Source organism: Gekko japonicus, unplaced genomic scaffold (genome assembly GCF_001447785.1).
Source record: "Gekko japonicus isolate JY-2015 unplaced genomic scaffold, Gekko_japonicus_V1.1 scaffold89, whole genome shotgun sequence".
NCBI lineage: Eukaryota > Metazoa > Chordata > Lepidosauria > Squamata > Gekkonidae > Gekko > Gekko japonicus.
This window is the reverse complement of record NW_015170889.1, coordinates 940,716-964,631: the sequence shown is the minus strand read 5'-3', so window position 1 is coordinate 964,631 and position 23,916 is coordinate 940,716. Positions and strand designations below refer to the sequence as shown.

Here is a 23,916-nt window from a genome sequence, read left to right as displayed (position 1 = left end):
CTCCTCCTCCTCCTCCTCCTCTTCTCCTTTCTTCTTCTTCTTCTCTCTCCCAAAGGAAATAAAAAGTCTTTGCTGCTCAGAGAGGTAGGAAGAGCGCCCAGTAGTCACTTACTTTATAGCTGATCCAAGGGAAGACTTTCTCTGGGGTCATTGAAAGCCGGGCTTTTTTTCTCCTGGAAAAAGAGGTTGCCGGAACTCTTAAGAGGGAAATAAAGTTTTCAGTCTGTACACTGAAAACTCATGAACCGTTAAACATTTTTTTAAAAGAATTTTGTCAAAGAGGTTCTGGAACTCTGTTTCCCCCAGGAAAAAAAAGCCCTGATCAAAAGTATGCCGATTCTCCAGTACTGTATACCTGTAGCTAATAGACTGACAACCATTTAATCATTTTTTCCTTTCTTTTTCGTTTCTTCTCCTCTGCCTGCCCTTATGCAGAAGGATGCAGTAGTGAAGCCTCACAACCAGGAAGAGAAGCGTCAGGATCCCCTCGTGAAGAAGAAACGGAACGTTCTCACCAACGGACTGCCGTACCACCCTAAGAAGAACAGACTGCACCATCACCATTATGGCTCGGATCGGGAGAACGACCACAACCTTTGCCAGCACCTCAGGAAAAGGAAAAGGGTCCTGAAGAGGCTCCGACAGGTAGGAAATCTGTTTACAATGGAGCGGTTTGTACCATTCCCTCCTGGAGGGAATATAGATTCTTAAGGCGCTGCTTTCGTCAAGCCAGGCTGATTTCCTTCCCAATTGGGGTTATTGTTCTTCTGTGGTTGGGCCGTCATAGATTGCATCTCGGCAAGTGGCCAATAATAGGAAGCGATTGTCGTGTCCGAGTCCTACTAGAATAGTGTAAGGTACTGATTGAGGCATTACTCCAGCCACTCTGATGGGATCAGGCACGGCTCGGTCATCTGGGCAATCTAGAGTGGCACGATTCTAGGCGGTTACCTACTGTGCTTGGATTGCCATGCGCAGCTGGACCTGTATGTTGGCTGCCAAGACTGCTCTTCAGTGCAGCACAGAATCCTCTGAGGCATTGAAGACTATTACAGGGGTGCGCTCTCAGTTTGTGTCAGCTTGCCCTCACGTATTCTGTCTACAGGAGAAATACGTTCCCTCTAAGCTGTGGAGTCTTCTGAGCAAAAATTCTACTTTGTGAGCTACTGGCATTAAAGTTGTGAGCGAGCAATCTGTCTGCTGCATAAATTAGTTTGCTCTGGAGCCCTCCTTCCTGAGCTGAGACAAAAATGTGTGAGCTGGAGGCTAAAAAACTGTGAGCTAGCTCACACTAACTCGGCTTAGAGGGAACAGTGCTTGAGAGCCTGGACCAGTCTGAGAAGGATCATAGTTTCGGCATTCAATAGGAAAACATGGTTTCTATGATGTGATTTTAGGGAGATTCCAGCATGGAAATGCTTAAGCACCCAGCTGTGCATTATGTGCAGACCATATAATGGTGCTGCTCCTGCCCCGTTGTCTTAAAACACAAAGCAGGGGAGGTAGTTAATGCTTTCCCTGCTTGCCATTATGCTGTTAATCCACAATGGGCTTCTAAATGTGCATGTGTTTTGAACCATGTGGGAGGAAAAGACGCTTAAGGGAGTGCTCTTGGAACACAAGAATGGAAGCTGGGGTATAGGTTAAGTGCACGCATGCCATACATATGCTTTTATTTTTGCTTATAATCCTCCTGACTGTTTATTCTTGGGGAACAAATGCTGTCTTGGCTACATTGACAAGCATTTTGCTCATATTGTGTAGTTAGCTTCTCAGTGGCTTTGAAGGTCTGGTTTGGTGCGTAATGCATACAAGGCGGCTCAGGAAAGTTAGAAGCAAATTTGGTTTTCAGTATCTCCAAGGCATGTGAGAACAGGGTTCTGGGAAGTTGCTGATCCCCTTGGTGGGGTGCTGTGAGTGTCCAGGTGAAGCCATCCGATCAAAGATGCACGAGAGCTCTTGTTCTTTGTTCATAGGAGTCCAAGGCTCCCTATCAGTAAGGAGGGTGAGATCATTGTGACCCAAGATACCAATGATCAAAAGGTGGGTAGCAGGAAGACCAGCTATTGCATTGCAATCCTCTTTGTTGAGACTGTTCTCAGCTGCGACATGTTCTCAGTTTGCTATGGCAGATTCCTTCACCCAGAACCTCAAATGGAGTGGGCTAGAAAACTATCCAGGTTTTACAAATGGTGGATTGAACAAATTCCTTTCTTCCATCTCATGTACTATTAGAACACAGGGGCGGCCAGTGAAATTGAGGATCAGAGCAGACAGAACAAGAAGCATTCCTTCATATGTGATATGTGGAACTCCTGCCACAAGATGTGGTGATGGTCCCTACCTTAGATGGTTACAAAAGAGTGGCTAGACAAGTCACGAAGGAAGATTTGTCTATCATTGGGCCCTGATAGCTGAGTGGAATCTCAGTGTTCAGAAGCAACATATTACTGAATACCAGTTGTTGGTACTGGTCTGTGTGCATTGCCTGTAGGTCTTCCAGGGGACATCTGGTTGACCACTGTTGAAAGCCACCTGACTGTCTGGACCCAGTTTCTGAGGTTGTTGGGATTCTTTTTGAGTAAGTCAGCAGAGTAAGTATTAAGAGACTGAGTCCATGGTGTGTTTAAAATATAAAAGTTTACTATAAACCTAACATGGGGGAAAGGTACACAGGATATAAAATAACAAAGAGCTAATATGGCTACATCCTTACAGCTAAAAGGTAAAACGGGAAGAGAATGGCGTCTCCTTCTCAGTCAGAACAACGAACGGGAGGAGAAGCCAATATGCTAAATACTTGACACCTTGGTTTCCAATCAGACTAGCAAATTAGCTCCAAAGTTCCCAGGCATTCTATTGTCTAAACAGATTGGTTACAAACAAACATGTGACTTAATAAACATCATTAACCCTGTAAATACTGAAGTGTTTTGACTTGTAACACCCAACAGAGGTTAACCATGTTGGTCTGCAGTAGAACAGCTGCATCGGAGTCCAGTGGCAGCATGGAGACCAGCATGATTTTTCAGGATATAAGCTTTTGAGATCAAAGCTCCCTTGGTCAGAAACCAGACCAGCCTGTCTGAGTTCTCTCTGACAGGCCTACGCTGATTCTGTGCCAATACCACTGAGCAAAGTAGCATCCCTTTCGAAATAACAAGAGCATCTGTCACGTTTATGGTTCCATTATGGTCCAGAAAGCCCACAGGGGCTGGGCTCCTTTCACAAAAGCGGGATTGTGTGAGGCTCTAGTATGGGGATGTCTGCAGCAACCGAGCCTCTGGCTTGGCCAAGCTAGTTGTGTGAATCCAGCCAAACGGCAATGGAGCATGACTCTTAGCGGCTTGCAGAGGGGGTGGAGGCCCTTTGAGATGTTTGGTGGCTGAGAGAGCCCTTGTTTAAAGTGGGGCAAGTGAAAAAATATATATTGGTTGAACTATGACTGGAAGGATGTAGTGCAAAGTTAGGAGGTAGGATTATCGGAGTTAGGGAGTCACTTTGGGCAATTCTGCATCTGGCACTTGCTCCACATTTTCTCAACCCTGAGGAAAAGGTGCAGCTCAAAACCACATTCAAATATCCCGGGGCAATGCTGTACTGACTGAGAAGTCACCCCTGAACGGCCATAAATCTATGCAGAAGGTACGATAAAACCCGGTGATCGCTATCTCGCATATATCCAACAAGTTCACCAAAATGTTGGAAATGTGGAGAAATTGGCACGTTTGCGCACTTATGGTGGGAATGTGAACACATCATCAAATTCTGGACAGATATTCAAAAGCTCATACATAAAATAACAGGGATTTTGATTCCTTTGAAACCTGAGAATCTGTTTCTCAAACACTGGCCGATACATATCGAAACTCACCAACACAAAAAGATCCTGGATATCATGATATTTGCAGCCCGCACAGCCATAGCCACCTGCTGGAAAAATCCGAATCCACCAACGATATCTCTTTGGTACCAGAAATTATGGGACCAATACCTAATGGAGTCTGTCACCAATAAAATAAATGCTGTAAGTCTGAGGCCGGTACCAAGTCCTTTTATGGAAAAATGGTCTCCTATACTGGATTTTTTAACCTCTGAAGAATACCTACCTGATTCCTGGCAATCCATGCAGAAACGGATGTGAAGTTCTTGCAATAACTAACTTAAAGCATAAACTATGTCTCTCATTACTTACCTTAACGAGCTCTTGTTACATTTATAGGTAGTCATTCCTTAGAACCATAAACTGTTGCTATTAAGAAATTATTGATGTACTGAATTGTCATACATTTTTATTATACTAGTTTGATGTTTGATTGTATTTATTGTACTTCTGAAAATATTGTACTCTACATTTGATGACTTCATTATTTGTTGTATCAGACGGAATCTTTACCTGATAATTAAAAAAAAACAAAAACCCAGTGATCAAAGAAAGTGAATGCAGCATGCAATGCTGAGGGGAATCTCTGTTCCAAGGTGGGTTTGGTAAAACAACGGAGGGAAAAGCCAATGCAGAATTGCCTTTTTAAAGGAGAACAGGGGCATTCGCAGAAGATAAGTCCATCAACGGCAGTTGGATGCAGTGGTTAAATGGAACTTCCATTTTCAAGGATGGCGTTGTGCCTCTGAACGCCAGTTGCCCGGATCACCCATGGAGGAAGACTGTTGCTTTTTGCTATGCATGAGGATTTCCTAGGTGGTGGTGGTGGGGTCTTGCTGGCTGCTGTGGGAAGTGAGATGCTGGAATTGGATGGCATAAGGAATTTTGGTCTGATCTACATGGGCATGTTCTTAGGTGGCACGGCAATAATTTGCAGTGGCTGAGGCACGCTCACGTTATGTTTTTAAAGTTTTTTTAAAAAAGATAAAATGATCTGAAGTCATCCAGCTGGAAAAAAAGCTTTTGACTGAGCCAGCAAAAGCCAGCTGCTTAAATTCTAGAGGGAGATGTCTGAATCAAAGCAGAGAGCTGAGGTACAATAAAAAATAATTCCCATCTGTCAAGATAACGATTTGCATGGTCAAAAATGTACATTTTCCTAGGTAAGAATAAACTATGGGAAATCAGCAAAGGAGTTGAAATGCCTAGGGTGTGTGTGCGTGTGTGTGTGTGCGCGCGCTCTGCGCTGAGAGAAAAGGAAGCTTTTTGAGAAGACCAGGGGGTTTTATGGACGGGGGAAGCTTACCTTAGAGAGCTTCTGTATACTTGTTTGGCAGTGTATCAGTCAATGTGACAGCTGTACAGCTTTTAGAGTAAATAAAATTGCTCCCCCTCCCTGAAAACATCAAAATATTTTCCTCCAGGGACATGAAGCAAAGAATATTTTGATGATACTTCTATATGTGCCCCCCTTTTTGCTCACTGGTGACTACAGCGTTGCTGGGTAAATTTAGATTTCACTGTTCCCTGGAAGGCCAGATACTGAAGCTGAAGCTCAAATACTTTGGCCACCAAATGAGAAGGGAGCACTCACTGGAGAAGACCCTGATGGTGGGAAAGATTGAAGGTCAAAGAAGACGGGGACGGCAAAGGATGAGATGGTTAGACAGTGTCATAGATGCAACGAACATGAAGTTGAGCCAACTTCAGAGGACGGCGGAAGACAGGAAGACCTGGCGTGATCTGGTCCATGGGGTCGCAAAGAGTCGGACTCGACTGTGCGACTGAACAACAACAACAACAGCTTGAGGTTAGAACTGAGGTCCCACTTTTGAGTGTTTGGCTACTAAGGATTGTCTGGGTGGCCGAGGAATCTTGCTGGTGCTCTTTGTAGGCCTTCTCACTGGAGGAACCTTCAGAGGGGTGATGGGGGGGTGGATTCCAGATCAGGGACTGTGAATGGGCAAGGGAGACAAAGATGGGATACGATGGGGAAGGGTCACCTAACATAGGACTCGCCATGTATTATTTTGCACAGAATGGTACCGGAGCTTGAATGGAAAGGCTGTGAACCACAGGATTTGGTGGCATATCATCAAGAATGGAGAAGCTGGAAAAATGTATATGGGATAGGGGAGGAGCTGAGGGACCATCCCCACCCGTGGAATTGATTGGTTGGCTCAAGGGGGTAAAGAATTTACTGTGCTCCTCTGAGGGGAACAGTAAGATGTGACTGGTGGGCAAGAAGACTTATTAAGTAACCAGTGTTGCTCTCTGGGAGCCTAAAGACACCACATCTTCCACTGGAGCATCTGCCAGGTTTCCAGACTTTGCTTCCTGATTGTTTGTGAACCATATATAAGGTCTTTGACATCTAAGTCGGCCTTAGATGTCTTTTCACTTCAGTTATCTGCTGCGGTGGCTCAAGTGGTTAAGACGCTGAACTGCAGGCTGCGGAAGGTCAGTAGTTCAGCAGTTCGAGACCTGAGTTGCCGCATGACGGAGTGAGCTCCCGTCTCTAGTTCCAGCTCCTGCCAACCTAGCAGTTCGAAAGCAAGGAATTGCAAGTAGATAAATAGGTACCACTTCTGTGGGAAGGTAACAGCATTCTTGGTGTTTAGTCATGCCGGCCACATGACCACGGAAACGTCTTCGGACAGCACTGGCTCTTTGGCTTTGAAACGGAGTTGCGCACCGTAACCCTAGAGTTGGACCCGACTGGCTTTCGAGCAAGGGAACCTTTACCTTTACTTATCTGTCTAGCGTGTCCTTTGTTGTGGGATTCTGGGACCCCAGGGCTATTTCCCTGAGACCCTCCCATTCCCCTTTAGTTCATTTATTGGTTGATTGGAGTCTGTCAAGGGGCCAAATCAATAGAGAGAGACCATAGTTCTTAAACAAAACCAGTTTATTACAGTATATGCTTCTTTAGCACTTACACATCTTTTAGGATAAAAACATAACATTTCCCTATTCAGCACAGAATACTTCAACACAAACATAGTGCACTGCACTAGTATGAAATACAGAGAGCCCTGGTCTAGTCAAGAAGAGCTCACAGAGGGCTGATTGATGGCCAGCCCAGAGCAAAGAAGTTTTAAAGAATTTATACCCTCTGTACCCATAGATTCAGCCCTCATGGATGATGTAAGGTTAACGCACTTCTAGCAAAAGACTATCAAAATAAAGGGAACAATTTTCACCCTGAATTCATGCCCTAGTTACCCCAGACAGTCAAGGATGTTATATGTCAAAATAAAGAGTCGGAAATATCATCTCAAAGTTTAGTCTAAGAATCTAAGAGCCTTCAGTAGGCAAACTCAGTGTTTAGACTTTATTGTGATCTTATTGGAAACAGTGTGCATTGTCAGGCTAGAGAGAGGCTTGAGAGATGACAATAGCTAGCCCTGCAAGGTCGTATGGGAGAGGAACCAAACAGAGAGGCCTCAGCTAACCCAGGCTGTTATACAGAAATGCCCCAAGCTCTCTTATTTCACTGCCACATCCTTATCCTGCCCTTCTAAGGAGTTTGGGCCAATATATGTGGTTCCGGCTTCATTTTATCCTTGGTGATTAGGCTGAGAGAGTGACTGAGTGTCAAAGTATAGATTAGAACCCTGGCCTCCCAGGTCCTACTCTACCTACTGTACACACTCCAGCGATCCTATGCGGGCTTCGTCTTGCGGTGTATGTTTGTCTTCCAGAATTCATTCTCAAAAAATGCACAGTGACTGGAGATGGTTTATTTGCGTTGCTCAGCGCATGAGGAATCAGATCAGCTCATTCTGCTTGCAGGCGAAAATGAGATGGAGGCTGCAGACGCTCATGAGGGAAGAAACCTTTTTAGTAAGAGACATCCCACCTATTCTATGCAATATTTGGTAACTGATGTTCCGTACCTGGGAATCCTGTGACGGAAGGCCAGGACAGATCCAAGCAGGAAGGAAATATTGTGCTGCGCACAGTCAAAATGAGATATTTGGTTTGCTCGCATGATAGAACTTGCCTGACAGTGTCGCTTTTAATGAACCACAGCACCAAACTGCAGATGAGTTCACGTCACCAAAAGCTGACATTTGTAGTCTCTCTGAAGCTCAGTTAACAATTTGGGTAACATATCCTCAGTGTGGTACAGACAGCTATGCATTCACACCGGGTCTTTCTGACTCACTTTTTATGCCTTCAAGTGCTCGATTCCCACCACCCAAACTGAGTAATGAAAGCTGGAATTGTTAGTCTTTAAAGGGTTGCTGGATTTCTGGCTTGTTTGCTGCAAAAGACTCTCTGCAACAGCCTTTTATTCCACCCTAAGCTCTCTGGGGGATGGACAAGAAAAAAAAATGGATAGATGGATTGAATAGATCCATATAATGTGTATAACACGGGGAGGGGAAGATTCATGTGGGGAAAAAACACTTCTCAAAAGCATAGTGGTTTTAAAGCAAGAAGGTGTGTGTATGTGAGTGTCTCTCACTGTATGTCAAGTAGGGTTGCCTTGCCAACTGTGGGTTTGTAAATACCTAGAAATCTTAGGGGTGGAGCCGGGGGAGGGCAGGGATTGGGGAGGGGACTCAGCAGAGTACAGTGCCATAGAGTCCACCCTTTAAAGCAGCCATTATCTCCAAGGGAACGGATCTATGCTGTCTGGAGATCGGTTCTAATAGGGAGATCTCCTGGTCCCACTTGGAGGTTGGCAACCCAAATAGAAGCTAGGGGAAGTCCCTAGAGCGTCAGGAAGGCATTTTTTCCTCTCCTCCTGCTCCGCAGTTCTTTTGGATGGGCAAACTGGGACTGATGGCAGCTAATTCCCCTACCTGGACAGGTAAATGGCAGGCTTAAGTGTAGGGTAAATTAGTCCTCTACAGGTGGAATCTACCGTTTTAGAAATTGCTGCCACTGAGAAGGGACGGGGCATGCCTTTGCATAAGCAAGGCTTGCCTCTGCCGTGAGACAAAGCCCAGCTGCTGAAGCTACAGTGGAGGAAATGAAATCTAAAGCCATTCCGTGCCCTGCACTTTTGATTTGTGCCTCTTACTGCTATCTCAGAGGGAGGGAGAGGAGGAGGAAGTGAAGCGGGTGTGACTAGAAGCTGTCTGGCTGTCTGTGGAGTTAGTAAGGGAGCAGAACAGATGGGCTTGGATGGGGGATCCTTGCGCTGTTGCAGGGGGAGCTGACAGCAGTGACGAGTGATTTACAGCATGCTGTTTACAGCCGGGATTTGCCGTCTTAGGGTGACACATCCAAAGTGTTCTTTAGCAACTGCTTTCATTACAGCCTGTCCAGGAGCCGCTAATTGAAAAGAAAGTGATGGCCTGAGTGATGGGTGAGTGTCACGTGCAGGCTTCAAGAGTACTTGGTTCCGCCCTGGCCTGGATAGCCCAGGCAAGCCCGATCTTGTCAGATCTCAGAAGCTAAGCAGGGCCGACCCTGGCAAGTATTTGGATGGGAGACCTCCCTGGAATACCAGCACTCGGGAGGCCAGAGGCAGGCGATCAAGCCACTTCTCTGAATGTCCTCCATGCCCCCCAGTGGGAGTTGCCAGAGGTCGCCATGATTTCCAAGCATGGCGTGTGCACACTCACACAAATACGAGAGAGAGAGTACTTGGTTTGGACTTGAAGACTGGACACCAGGGCTGCATTAAGACATGCTGAGGTTCTAAACTGTGTCAGGATTCAGAGACCCTGTAGCATTATCCTCTGCCAAAATTAGGGCTGCTAGCCTCCAGGTGAGGCGCTTTTACAACTGATCTCCAGCTGATGGAGATCAGCTCCCCTGGAGAAAATGGCCGCTTTGAAGGGTGGACTCTATGGCATTGTACCATGCTGAGGCCCCTCCCCTCCCCAAACCCCACCGTCTCCTGGATCCACCCCCAAAGTCTCCAGGTATTTTCCAACCCAGACCTGGCAACCCTAGCCAAAATGGTAATTAAATGACTGTTGTGTGTGTGTGGGGGGCGTATCTATATAGACCTCTCATAATCTGAGATCTGAAGCTGCAGTTTACTTAGCTTGTGCACAAATCCAGTGCTGCTGGGCTCTTCTGTTGCCCCTCACGTAGAGTTGCCAGTTCCGGGTTGGGAAATACCTGGAGATTTTGGGGGTGGAGCCTGAGGAGGGGAGGGACTTCAGTGAGGTATGACGCCATAGAGTCCACCTTCCAACATGTCCATTTTCTCCCGGTGAACTGGTTTCTGTCACCTGGAGATCAGTTGTAATCCCAGGAGATCTCCACCCACCCACCTGGATGTTGCAAACCAAAGAGAGAGATCACAGGATGGAAGTTGAAAGGAAGCAAACAACCATGATGCATAGTGCCAAGAAGAAGAAGAAAAGGTTCCTCACCAACTTGTAAATTCTTTTTTCAGTATTCAGTTTACTGGAAGCAATTCAAACGCCATCAACACCAACGAACCATGCGTATTACATCTTGTTTCATGTATACCTTTATCAAAGTGGGTAGCGTTGAAATACCTAAACACTCTAGTCATATCTCATAGTCACATTCATCAAATCCATTAGCATTGCTCATGACTCTGAGGGCCCTATTTATAAGCAGAAGTGGGCACATGGGGGAGGCCTACCAGTTACTTCTGACCCACTATGATGCAGCAGCAGACCACTGGGCCACGTGCTGAAAAATCTGTATGGTCATTCAGATATCCAATGGCCCGTCAGAACCCTTGCTAGGCAAAAGGCCCACTTTCTAAAAACACTTGGTGGACATCAGAGAAGGTATTGGTGGGTACCATAGTGCCCCATGGGTCATTACGTTGGGGACTCATGATCTGCATCCTGATTCCTTTAGCTGGAGATGGAGTTGAACCTAGGACCCTCTATCCACAGGTAGTATATCTCTGATTTGCTGTGTGTGTGACAAGGGGGATATGCTGACACATTCATTTCTCCTTTGTCAGTTTCTTGGGCCCATTTGGTTGCTGGACTAGATGGACCTTTGGTCTGTTCCAGCAGGGATTACGCTACATCACCTTCAATGTTCCCTTTAAGCTGTGGAGTCTTGTGAGCAAAACTTCTACTTTGTGAGCAACTGGCATTAAAGCTGTGAGCCAGCGATTTGGCTGCTGCATAAATTAGTTTGCTCTGGAGCCATCCTTCCTGAGCTAAGACAGAAATGTGTGAGATGGAGGCTAAAAAACTGTTAGCTCACGCTAACTCAGCTTAGAGGGAACACTGATCACCTTGATGGTTAGAAGTGGATTTACCACTGAACCTCTGAACACCAGTTCCTGGGAAGCAAGAATGAGGACAGGCCATTTCCTTCATGCCCTCCTTTTAGGTCTTCCAGTGGCATCTATTGGCCATTGCGGGAAATGGGGTCCTGGGCTAGATATGATGGTACTTTTAGTCAGGGCTTTTTTGTAGAAAAAGTCCAGCAGGAACTCATTAGCACACCCAGCAGCAGAAACTCATTAGCATATTAGGCCACACCCCCTGACTATACCACTTATTAGCATATTAAGCCGCATTCCCATGTTACTAGAAGTGTGGTCATCCAGCCACACCCACCTTTTGCTTCTTATTCTGTTTACCTTGTTTGTTGTCAAAACCCAGGGCTTTTTTTGTTGCAGGAACTCCTTTGCATGTTAGGCCAATTCTAATGAAGTCTGCTGTTGGGTGTGGCCTATTATGCTAATGAGTTCCTGCTGGGCGTGGCCAACTTGGGAGCCAGCTGGAACTCCGTTCCTGTGCGTTCCTGCCCAAAAATAGCCCTGCTTTTAGTCACTTACGTACATGTCTGTTCCTTCTACAATGAGACACTTTGTGGCACTGCAGTCATTGATCAGGTGCTCCTGTGAGCCGGCACTTTACTAGAGATCAACCTCCCAAGTTCCAGGTGGTCAGCCGTGTTGGTCTGAAGAACCAATTTAGAGTCCAGTGGCACCTTTAAGACCAACTAAGGTTTATTCAAGGTATGAACTTTCGTGTGCATGCGCACTTTTTCAAATAGATTGGAATGGGACGTAGAGTTCAAACTTATCGACAGAGGCTGAACAGCAAATAAGCATGTAACATGATGAAGATGTTTTAAGATATGCCTAGACAAAACTAAATAACAAGTTAAGGTTATAAAGTCAACAGTTGTTTTGATTTAATTAAGGGGGCAAAGGACAGCAAAGCAACCAACATGTCAAAATAGGGGATAAATGTATGAAGGCATCTTTTCTAATTGTGAGAAGTAAACTGAGACAACCTCTCAAGTTGTTTCTCTGTCTGCTCTCCTTCCTATCTCCTTTGCTAATTACAGTTTCCACCCGAATATTTGCAAGAGAGAATTGAAATATACCTTTTTTTAAAAAATAAAAATAAAGATGCACTACAGATTTTTTTCTCCCCCCCCCCCAATTCCTAATGATGAGAGACTTTTATTTGACTGTAGTTAAGGTTTGCAAATCCAGTTGACCACCTTTTTATTGAAACAGGGAAAGAAAACAAAACATGTAATGAGTGGTGGGGAAATCGTACCCTTTTCTTTGAATATGGGAGTAAGGACCTTTTATTTTATTTTATTACAGAAGCTGTTTAAATACTGTAACATCTTGAGGACAGTGTGTTAAATTAATTCTGTTTGGTACCGAACCATCTGGCTAATGCTATCGTTAGCATTAAATTGTGTCTGTATGTGCCTGTAGAAGGTATTCATAATATTCCGGCATGGAGGGAAGGCGGCTCACACCTACTGGTCCCATGCTGACACATAAACCAAACTCTTCTACTAGGGTTGCCAAGTCCTCACTTGTTGTATAGCGGGGGAGTCCAGTCTTCGTCCGGGAGTCCATGCACGCGCACCGCAATTACATCACCCGGAAGTGACGCAATCATGTCGGGCACGTTGGGGGCGGGGTCACAATCATCCGAGGGAAAAGCACAGAGTTTCCCCTCGGATAATTGTAGCCCTGCCCCCAACGTGCCTGACGTGATTGCGTCACTTCTGGGTGATGTGCTGACGCCGGGCGTGGCACGTGCCTTGGGGGTGGGGTTCCCCCCTGGGGCCCGATCCGCTGGTGGCGGGTAACGGGTCTCTCGAGCAGGGGTTTCCCTGCCCCCCGGGAGGACTTGGCAAGCCTATCTTCTACACATACCCATATACCCTGGTCTGCCACAGAGATCAGTGAAATCCTAGAGTGACTGGTGATGCCTGAGTTTTAGCCAGAAGTTACATCAACACCTTGGTAATGTCTTCCCTCACCATGCCCCGCCTCCCCCCGGGGAGTTTCCTGGGAATGCCAGGCACATGGCAGTCCTATCACAAGGCAAATTGACCTAGCTTGAGTGTCCTCTGTTACATGCAAGGAGAGCTCCTGATAGGATTGGATTGATATCCTCTTGCGATGTTTAACTCCAATTGGTGGGAAATGCAGCGGGGTGGGTCCTTAAAGGGACACTGTGCACCGCCCATATTCATCCTGTGCTGTGTGAGCTGCACTGGCTTCTGGTGGAGTACTGGATCCAATTCAAGGTTTTGGTATTGACCTTTAAGGCCCTTAATGGGCAGGTATCTATGTACCTTTGGGACCGCCTCTCCTGGTATTCCCCCAGAAGAGCGTTGCGCTCTGCGGACCGGAACCTACTGGTGGTCCCCAGCCCAAGAGAGATCCTACTGTCCTCGACCAGGGCTGGGGCTTTTTCCGCCCTGACTCCAACTTGGTGGAACTTTCTGCCGAACAACATCCACGCCCGGTGGGACTTATTACAGTTCTGCAGAGCTTTCAAGGCAGAGATGTTCTGCCAGGTGTTTGGTTGAGGACAGCGACGGTTCCATCCCGGCACTCCCATCCCCTGCCCTTCCATGAGACAGCAGCACTTTTGGGGGGTTTTAGCACCGTCCTTAGTTAAACTGTTTGTTTCAATTGGTTTTTAACTTTTGTTTTAACTGATGTTTTTGTGAACATGTGGTACACCGCCCTGAGCCTGGTTCCCAGGGGAGGGCGGTAGACAAATCCAAATAAATAAATATATAAATAAATGTATAGCACCATGCTGCACAGCTTTGTCCTTGTGATATAGAACCAGGTTATGGCAGCCTGTGGCTTTTGCCCAGTCCCAAGAGCAAAACTATCTCCTTTACTAGAGCAGAGGCTGTATCTCTTTGGGGTTGTGGTGTTTCAGGTCATTACATTAACCAATGTAATGTCAAACATGGATTTCTTTGCTGTTTGTCCCCTTGTTGAGCCTGAATAGTCGAAAGCATCCATTCAATAAGAGGTGTCAGATTGCCCATAAATTTAGCTATTGCAATCAGTTCCTGAAGGGATGCTACTGATTGCGCTGGCCCAAAGAGCAGGCAATCCAGAAGAAGAAGAAGAGGAGGAGATTGGATTTATACCCCGCCCTTCACTTGGGGTCCCAGAGCGGCTTACAACCTCCTTTCCCTTCCCCTCCCCACAACAGACACCCTGTGAGGTGGGTGGGGCTGAGAGAACTCTGACACAAACTACTCTTTCAGGAACAGCTGTGCCAGAGCTTGTGACTGACCCAAGGTCACATCAGCAGGTGCAAGTGGAGGAGTGGGGAATCAAACCCGGTTCTCCCAGATTAGAGTCCGCACACTTAACCACTACACCAAACTGACTCTCCAGGCACTGCAGGCTCAAAAAGATACTTCAGTAGTAAGTTAAGTACTAGTCATTCCATCTCTTCTGCCTTTAACTCTCTCACTTTCATTTGTAAGGTTAAATGCATTGGTTCTCAGACTTTTTGAAGCTAGAACCACTTCTAAACCAACTCAACTTTTCAGGACTCACTTGCAGAATGACGTCATGCAGCTTTCCCCCTATCCAACAAAACCTTTTCTCTGGCCAGCTATGGCTCATGATGCAGCATGTGTTTTTCATGCTGAAGGCCCCAAGTCAAATCCCTAGCATCTGTAGGTACAAGGATCAAAAAAGGTAAGTAACTGGAAAGACCTACAATCAATGCTCCCTCTAAGCTGTGGAGTCTTGTGAGCAAAATTTCTACTTTGTGAGCTGCTGGCATTAAAGTTGTGAGCGAGCAATTTGGCTGCTGCATAAATTAGTATGCTCTGGAGCCATCCTTCCTGAGCTAACAAAAATGTGTGAGCCGGAGGCTAACAAACTGTGAGCTAGCTCACACTAACTCAGCTTAGAGGGGGCATTGCCTACAATGATGGAGAGCTGTAGACAAGACTGACCTTGATAGGCCAACACTGCAATCCCAGAGATATACCGTTCTAAGCCATTGACTAATTAGGTTTGCCATTCCCCCCGATTTTTGGATCCTCAATCCACCACCAGCCAGCTGGCCGGTGGGGAGAGCCCGGTCCCCAAATGTCCCCGCTGGGCACATCACATTTTGCTAAAAACTCTAGAGTGACCATAGAGTTTTTGGCCAAATGCTAGAGTGTCCCCTGTATGACATACCCGGCGTGACGATGATGTCACTGCTGGGTGACGGCATCACGTGTGTGCCAGAATATCCTAGGCAGCAGCATGGAGCCCCCCGCCAGCTGATGGTAAGCACCTGGCAATAGGGTTGCCAGCCTCCAGGTGGGGCCTGGGGATCTCCCGCTTTTACCACTGATCCCCAGCCGACAGAGATCAGCTCCCCTGGAGAAAATGGCTGCTTTGAAGGGTGGACTCTATGGCATTGTACTACGCTGAGGCCCCTCCCCTCCCCAAACCACACCCTCTCCTGGCTCCACCCCCAAAGTCTCCAGGTATTTTCCAATCCAGACTTGGCAACCCTACCTGGCAACCCTATGACTAATAGACTTAGAAGGGTCTAACTCTACCTTCCCTGACCTGGGTGGCTCAGGCTAGCTTGATATCATCAGATCGTGAAAGCTAAGCAGGATTGGCCCTGGTTAGTACTTGGATGGGAGACCACCAAGGAAGTCCAGGGTTGCTACAGCCAGGTAGGCGACGGCAAACCACCTCAGAACGTCCCTTGCCTTGAAAACCTCATAAGGGTGTTGCTATAAATCAGCTGTGAGTTGACAGCACTCCCCACCACCAAGTCTGCATAAGTTTACTCTACAGGAATTTTAGGATAAAGCCATTTCTTACATTCTATTGTCTAATATTATTCTGTGGTATCAATCTAGTACGGGAGAAGAGGGGGGGTGCCGTCCATAATGAATAAACAGTTTGGCGTCGAGCAGCTGTGATAAACCTTTAATAAATATATTAATTTTGTTAAACTACCAACATAACTGATGGTTGCGTGGAGGGCTATCACTGGGGAGTGGCCTGCAAATTTACAACCACGCTTGTTCTTAGGAAAATAAGCGGGCTTTTGTTGATGGGAAGATTGTTATTTTGCACCTTAAAAACTTGGCACTTGCCGTGTTTGGAAATGAACTTTTGCATTAGTGCTCCATAAATATTGAAAATGGCCCCCTCAAACATCTTGCTTTATAATAACAACACACTCTGGTATAATTATTACCGGCTCATTCCTACTGGAGTACTGGAGATACCGGTGGGTATGTTATTTTCCACAAGCCATAAAAGAAATAATGGCATCTCTCATACTGTTTTAGAGCTGCTCATAAAGCATTTCCTGGGGAACGGAATAATAATCATAATCATCTAAGACTGGAAGACATCGGTATTGGAACAGCGTCCTACCTGCTGATGCTTTTGAGAATGTCGTGTGCAGGGTCGGGTTATTCCTTTACAAACAAACAAACAAAAAAGATTGTGGCAATTGCCCTCTCTTGTACCGAGTGTCGAATTATTATCCAGAGTTTGCTTTGCCCTCTGTCTCTTGTACAATTCAGTGTACAGCTGGTATTATTGACTATCTGATGGGAATGTATATGCCACGTATAGAGATGCTTTTTTTGTACTGGCTGCTAAGACCAAATAGAGCAGCAAGACCGAGTGAAGGAGTTGCCAGTTGTTCTGGGGACCATGGGGTAGGTACAGTGTTTTCTTGTAAAATGTGTTTCTCTCTTCCCTGCCTGTGGGGCTGATGCCCTGAAGAGATGACCTACAGCTGAATATCATTAAAATGACTTGACTTAGGGATGTCAGCCTCCAGGTGGAACCTGGGGACCCCCCTGGAATTACAAACTCATCACCAGACTACAAAGATCAACATCCCTTGAGAAAATGGATGCTTTGGAGGATGGATTCTATGGCATGGTACCCCACTGTGGTCCTTGTCCTCCCCGGGCTCCATCCCCAAATCTCCAAGAGTTTCCCAAACTGGATCTGGCAACCCTACAGCCTGGCAGTTGCCGGGGGGGGGGGGGGAACTGGCTACCCTAGACTTGAATGATCTTGCGGGGGGGCGCTTTAGGAATGGCTTTGGGTATAGATTAATGGATGGCATGAGAAGATTGGTGTAATCGCTTCTAGTCCTGACTGACTGCTCTTTAGGGGTGCCAGCTTGGGAAATTCCTGGAGATTTGAGGGCACGAGTTCAGCAGGGATGTTGACACCATAAACTCCATCCTCCAAAGGTGCCATTTTCTCCAGGGGAACTGACCTCTGTATTCTGGAAGTCATTTGTAATTCCTGGAAATCTCCAGGGTGAGCCTATTGAGTTCAAGGGATTGCTTTTTTTTGTCAGATGGCTGTAAGGAGCCTTCCGGGAGATTGGACCACATGCTAGGAATGCTCTCTACCATTTAATTAGGAAGCTTTCCCAGTTGCCTTTGCTGACCTAGCCACCCTGAGGCCTTGTGTAAACGGCTGTATGTGGGGCTGCCCTTTGAAGGTAGCTCAGATATGCCAGTTGGCATGAGACTCCGTGGCCCAGTCTGGTGTGGACTGCTTGCAAGATCCGATTTGAAACCACGTTCCTGGCTATCTACTTGTCTTCCATACAGTTCAACGTGCTTGTGCTAATTCAAGAAGCCCTTCATGTCATACACCTAGTAAGGTATTCAGGGAAAGGTTTCTCTCCCCCTTTTTGTTTCCGGCATTACAAAAACAGAATGATTTATTTATTTGGAATATGTTTATCGTGACTTTCCTGCATTTCTGCACATATTTGATTCCCCCCCCCCCCAAGTGGCCAGATTGTTCAACAAGTGTCTAACTAGGGATTGTAGTTCGGTGTCTGGCAGTTGCTGTCATAAAACTACAGTTCCCAGGATACTTTGGGAGAAGTCCTGACAAGATTTTTTTTCCTTTTCCTTTTTAATTAATGTTTTGAACATACAGAGATTAAGCAAATTACAAATACAATGTATATAAAATACATAACTTTTTAACTCTATAGCTGGTTTGAGGAACTTACATAGCTAATGTCATCAGAATTAAAATAAGAAGGATAAATCAACCTTTCAAATGTAACAGATCTATAGGATAGACATTTTTTGGCACTTTGTCAGTTGCTACCATATAATCAAAGAATGGATACCATATTGCTAGGAACCGGTCTTTTTGCTTTACACTATCATTGTGGGCATTCTTATACGTTATCTTTTCCATAACATAGATTTGCCAAATCTTGTCATACCATAAGGTAATTGTGGGACGCTGGTTGTTTCTCCGTTTAATAGCAATTGAGGCTTTGGCCGCTGCCAACAGGAAGTCTATTAACATTTTCTTTGAACTTTGCAATTCACAATTTTCTCATAAAGATAGTAACAATAATTCTGGTTTATTTGGGCTGAGGTAACCTGTTATAGAAGCTGCGGGGGCTCAAGTAGTTAAGACGCTGAACTGCAGGCTGTGGAAGGTCGGTAGTTCGGCAGTTCGAGACCTGAGTTGCCACATGATGGAGTGAGCTTTCGTCTCTAGTTCCAGCTCCTGCCAACCTAGCAGTTCAAAAGCAAGAAATTGCAAGTAGATAAATAGGTACCACTTCGGTGGGAAGGTAACAGCATTCTGTGCGCCTTGGTGTTTAGTCATGCCGGCCACATGACCACGGAAACATCTTTGGACAGCGCTGGCTCTTCGGCTTTGAAATGGAGATGAGCACCGTAACCCTAGAGTCGGACTCGACTGGCTTTCGAGCAAGGGAACCTTTACCTTTTTAAACCTGTTATATCATTGATGTGGTTAATTACTAAGCTCCAAAACTGAGATATCCGCGAACAAGATTTAAGCGGGAAATGCTACAAGGGTCAAGCTACAGCAAATAATATTAATACGAAAATAAATATTTATTATATGGAGTACACAATAGTAAATTAAAGACATAGGGCCTGGATATCAGGCTGCATTAGAGTCAGAACAAGCTTTACATAAGCTGTAATAATTTCCCGTACAAAGTTGATGAACATGTCAAATGACCAACACAAGACCATATGTGTTTCGGCCTCAAGAACCTTCCTCAGTGGTCAATAATATATACTTAAAAAAAATAATATACATCAGTCCTGACCAGCTATTGTTATCTCATATATTGTGTGGACTGATGTAAGTTTATAAAGCAGGCAATGGATCCCTTCACATGGTAACTGCACTCACACTTAAATCTTCATTGATGTTATAATCTGGTATAAAGTATTTCTGGATGTGTGCGTCATCAACCAGCAATTGAAATCAAAAGTTATAAGCAGGTTCATTTTTGCAGTGCCTCTGTTAATGTGACCTTCCTGACCGGACCGGCTGTATGTGTTGCAAAATGTGCTGAATACAAACTTGATTATTTTGGATTAGGTTAGCCAAGACGCAGCAACCAGGACTGTTTATCTCAGCGATAACGTCAATACTAGCTTGTTACACATTGCTTACGGGGGGAAATGGGCAAAGACAGACCTCTGCACAGAAGCTCCTAGAATTCAATTTGTAAATCAGAAGACATGCACTTGGAGCCATTAAGAAAATGGCAGTGTTTTTCCTGCTTCCTGATGTTATTCAATTCCGTACTCTGCCATGGCTTTTAAGCATAAACTGTATATTTAGCTCCTGACCTTTGTAGACACTTTGAATTGTGAAAGGAGACTTGGCAATTGGGGGGGGGGCCTAGTTCGTTAAAAACTGTCACTTACAGTGTATCCTTCTGTGTGTTTTTTAAAATAAATTCTCCCTGCCATGTTGTTATACACTGCACATTTGCTTTCTGCACCCAATTGTTGTATTTCAGTCGGTATGTCAATCTTTGCTGTCTCGGACAATGCAGACCTTCCTCCTGGCTGATCTGTAGTGCTAACAAGAACTAGTCCAGGACGTTTTGCCTAAAGGAAAAATCTGAGGTCTACTTGGAAGTTCTTTGGTAGAAAAGAGTGATAAGATAAGTCCCACTAAATGCTGCCAAAAGTTTAATGTGTGAGGTTGGAGTATGGCTGGGAGACTGACTTAGATGCGGAGTTGGCATGTGGCCGCTAGCGATTCCACCTTAGACATTTGGTGCTTGCAATTTTCCACTGCAAAAGTAAGCTGATTCTTCAGGCTTAAGTGTCTTGGACACCCTCTATTGGTGTCTTTTACCTGCGGGTGAAGACTTCCCCCCCCTCTTCTGGTTATGGCCCCTCCATAATAGTTATGGCCCCTCCTTCTAGTGCTGTTTGCTCGCGTGTTTTAATTGCATTGTTTTAACTGTATTTTTAGTTGTTTAAATCTTTCTTAAGTTTGGTGGGTGGTGGACACTGATTGGGTGGGATGTTTTCAATAACTTAAATAAGGTGCTTTCCTTCCTCTCTTCGCCCATCGCATGGCGAGTTTGTCGTGGGTTATCCATATTGGATGATTAAACTGTGCTCTGGAATTCTGACGTCAGTAAAAATGGCATTTCTTGAATTCATCCAAGTTTAGATGTCATGTCATGCCAGGGGCTGTGAGGAGCCAGGAAGTCTTCGATTTCCATGTTGTGTGTAAGAATTGGGGAGGGAAGGCCCCATCCTAGAGTGACTGTCCATGATTTCTAATTTCATCTGAATGTAGCCAGTATAAGGTGGCTTCATAGATGTTCTCTAGTAAAGGTAAAGGTTTCCCTTGCTCGAAAGCCAGTCGAATCCGACCCTAGGGATATGGTGCTCATCTCCATTTCTAAGCTGAAGAGCCAGCGCTGTCTGAAGACATTTCCATGGTCATGTGGCTGGCATGACTAAACGCTGAGGTGCACGGAACGCTGTTTACCTACCCACCAAAGCGGTACCTATTTATCTTCTTGCAATGTCTTGCTTTCAAACTGATAGGTTGGAAGGAGCTGGAACCAGAAACGGGAGCTCACTCCATCATACGACACTCGGGTCTTGAACTGCTGAACTACTGACCTTCCGGTCTGCAGTTCAGCGTCTTAACCACTTGAGCCACTGCAGGCCATTCTCTAGCAGGCCATTTTTAGCCGCCTTAATTTCATCTCTCTGATCTGTTTGTACCTTCTGTTTACTTGCTTAATGCATTGGAAGGAGCTTTGCCAACCTCAGGTTGGGGCCTGGGATTGCTAGATTACAGAGATCACTTCCCCTGGAGGAAATGACAGTTCAGGCTCTGTGGTATACTACAGAGTTTAGGAGAAACAGAAGTCCTCCTTAAGGGTCTTCAGATTTGAGTTTTCTCCTTAGCACTGAGGAAAAAACTGACTTTAAAAAAAACAAAAGTTCAGTGGAACATACCTGAATACCAGCCAGTTAAACCAACACAAATATTTAGACCAAGGGTCTCCAACATGGTGCCCATAGACACAATGGGGCCCACCAACACATTTCCTGGTGTCTGCCAATTGCTATTAGGAAGTGAGCAGGGCCAGTGGGGCTTTTGCCCAGTAGGGCTTTTAATAGGGTTCCCTTCTGGCAACTGGTGGGGGAGGGGGGATTTACTGGGAGCAGTGGGGAGTCCCATCTGACATGCGGCCCACGTGACCCAGAAGGGACATCATCACGTCTAGGATGTTGCGACGATGCCCTGGTATTTGGGTAAAAACTCTATGGCAAATTTGGCTTCTACCAAAGAAGTCCCCCCCCCAATACCAGAGTGTCACCCGGATGTCCTGGATGTTATGACATCACTTCCAGGTCATGTGGGCAGTGATATAGACACGTCACCGCACATCGGATGGGTCTCCCTCTTTTTCCGGGTAATTATTATTAATTATTTATTTATTATTTATTATTTATTTCATTTCATTTATACCCCGCCCTCCCCGCACGCGGGCTCAGGGTGGCTTACAAAACTCTGAGGTGTAATACAACACCACAAGTTAAAAACAATTAAGGCACACAGTGCAATAAAATACAATTAAAACAGTTTAAACACAGTGGACAGCTCCCAGGATCCATCGCGACTAATATGCTCACTCCCTATTGTACATCACATTGGGGTCAATGAGAGGGGTGCCATGGGCCACGATTTTCAGATGGCCAATCAGCCCAACCTGGCGGTACTGCTCTGCGATCGCCCGTTGGTGGTAGCAGCGGCGGTGGCTTCTATTCAAAAGCCTGGTGGAAGAGCTCCGTCTAACAGGCCCTGCAGAACTGTAACAGGTCCCACAGGGCCCTGATCTCCTCCAGGAGCTCATTCCACCAGATAGGAGCAGCCACCGAAAAGGACTTGGCCCTTGTGGCAACAAGCCTGGCCTCCTTAGGGTCCATGGTCACTAGGCAGTGTTGTGACCCCGACCGAAGTGCTCTTTGGGGCCTGTATGGGGAAAGGTGGTCCCTCAGGTATTATTATTATTAACAACAATAACAACAATAACAACAATAACAACAATAACAACAATAACAACAATAACAACAATAACAACAATAACAACAATAACAACAACAACAACAACAACAACAACAGTAATAATATCTTTTGCTTTATTAATCGCTCAATCCTGCAGAGCTGCTGGCTCTGAGCGATTTACAGTTACACATATTCACACGGGACTAACAGTGATTCATAGGGATAAAGGAGGACAACATATAAATCTTTTAAGTCGCACATGTTTGCAGCCGACGGGGATTTAAGTAAGCTGATCAGCAGCTGGGAGGTGGGGCTTGTCAGCAGGGGCCCTTGGACTCCAAGGGGGGGGGGGTCTGGTAACCCTAGCTTTTGATTGGCCATTGGAGATCTGATTGACGGTGCAGATTTTAAAAAAAAAATTGGGGAGGGGGCAGCTGCTGCCACCACAGTACAAAGATCTTCACTGTGTGATTGAAGGTAAGCTGTGTGTATGGAATTTTTTTAAAAAAATTAATTTTAAAGGGCATCGTGTTAATTAGAGCTTCTTCCTGAAATACTGAAGAGTTACTGTCAGTCTTTTGCATAGCATCGCTCCCTGGCATTTTGAAGTTGCCCCCACCACCCTGAGTCAGAATTCCAAAGGTGCCTGCAGGCTCGAAAAAGCTGGGGACCCCCGACTTGGGGTGAAAGGTTTCATAGATATACTTGCCAACCTTCAGGTGGGTCCCGGAGTTTTCCCGGAATTGCAGCTGACCTCCGGACTCCAGAGACCACTTCGCCTGGAGAAAATGGCAGCTTTGGAGGGTGCTCTCTTAGGCATCACATTCCCAATGAACTCCCTTCCTTCCCTAGGCACTGTCCTCAGTCCTCCAGGGATTTCCCAAGCCAGAGTTGGCAGCCCTGACCCCGATTGCCCAGGCTAGCCCAATCTCATCAGATCGTGGAAGCTAAGCAGGGTTAACCTTGGCTAGTTATTTGGACGGGCGACCTCCAAGGAATACCAGGATCGTGACGCAGAGGCAGACAATGGCAAACCACCTCTGAAATGTCTCTTGCCTCAAAAACAAGTATAGCCCACCACCTAGTGGTGCATAACACTGAAGGACTAGAACTTTTGGCTGCCAGACAATCTTAGGATCTCCTGGCTATACTACATACAATGCCATATAATGATTATCTATATATCTAATTCCCAACTTGCCCCCTCCTTGCGGATACTCTAAATCAGCACAGAGGGGGCAGCTGGGGGGCTGGGGGAGGTTTGTGTACACGTGGGCCAGTCCCCACGTGTGCACAAAAAAAAAAAAGTTTAAAAAAATTCGGGGGATGTTAAAATCCCCCCGAAAGTGCAAGAGCGTCTCCTGCGCATGCGCAGGAGACGCTCTGCGAACGCTGCCGCCGGGTGGGTAGGGAGGGGGGCGGCCGGGCGGGGAGGAGAGGCCTCGCTGCCGCCGCTGCCGCCTCCTCCCCAGAGCCGGCAGGC

The 23,916-nt window shown here is 46.0% G+C and overlaps 1 protein-coding gene across 1 annotated transcript in view; it reads left to right on the top strand.

The window, feature by feature from the left end:
* Positions 1-429: 429 nt before the first annotated feature.
* Positions 430-23,916, top strand: part of AUTS2 (autism susceptibility candidate 2) — a 903,433-nt gene continuing 879,946 nt past the window's right edge. Inside the window, exon 1 of the mRNA XM_015418389.1 lies at positions 430-645. Within this exon, the coding sequence (XP_015273875.1) occupies positions 430-645 (216 nt within the window). The remainder of the gene's footprint in view (positions 646-23,916) is intronic.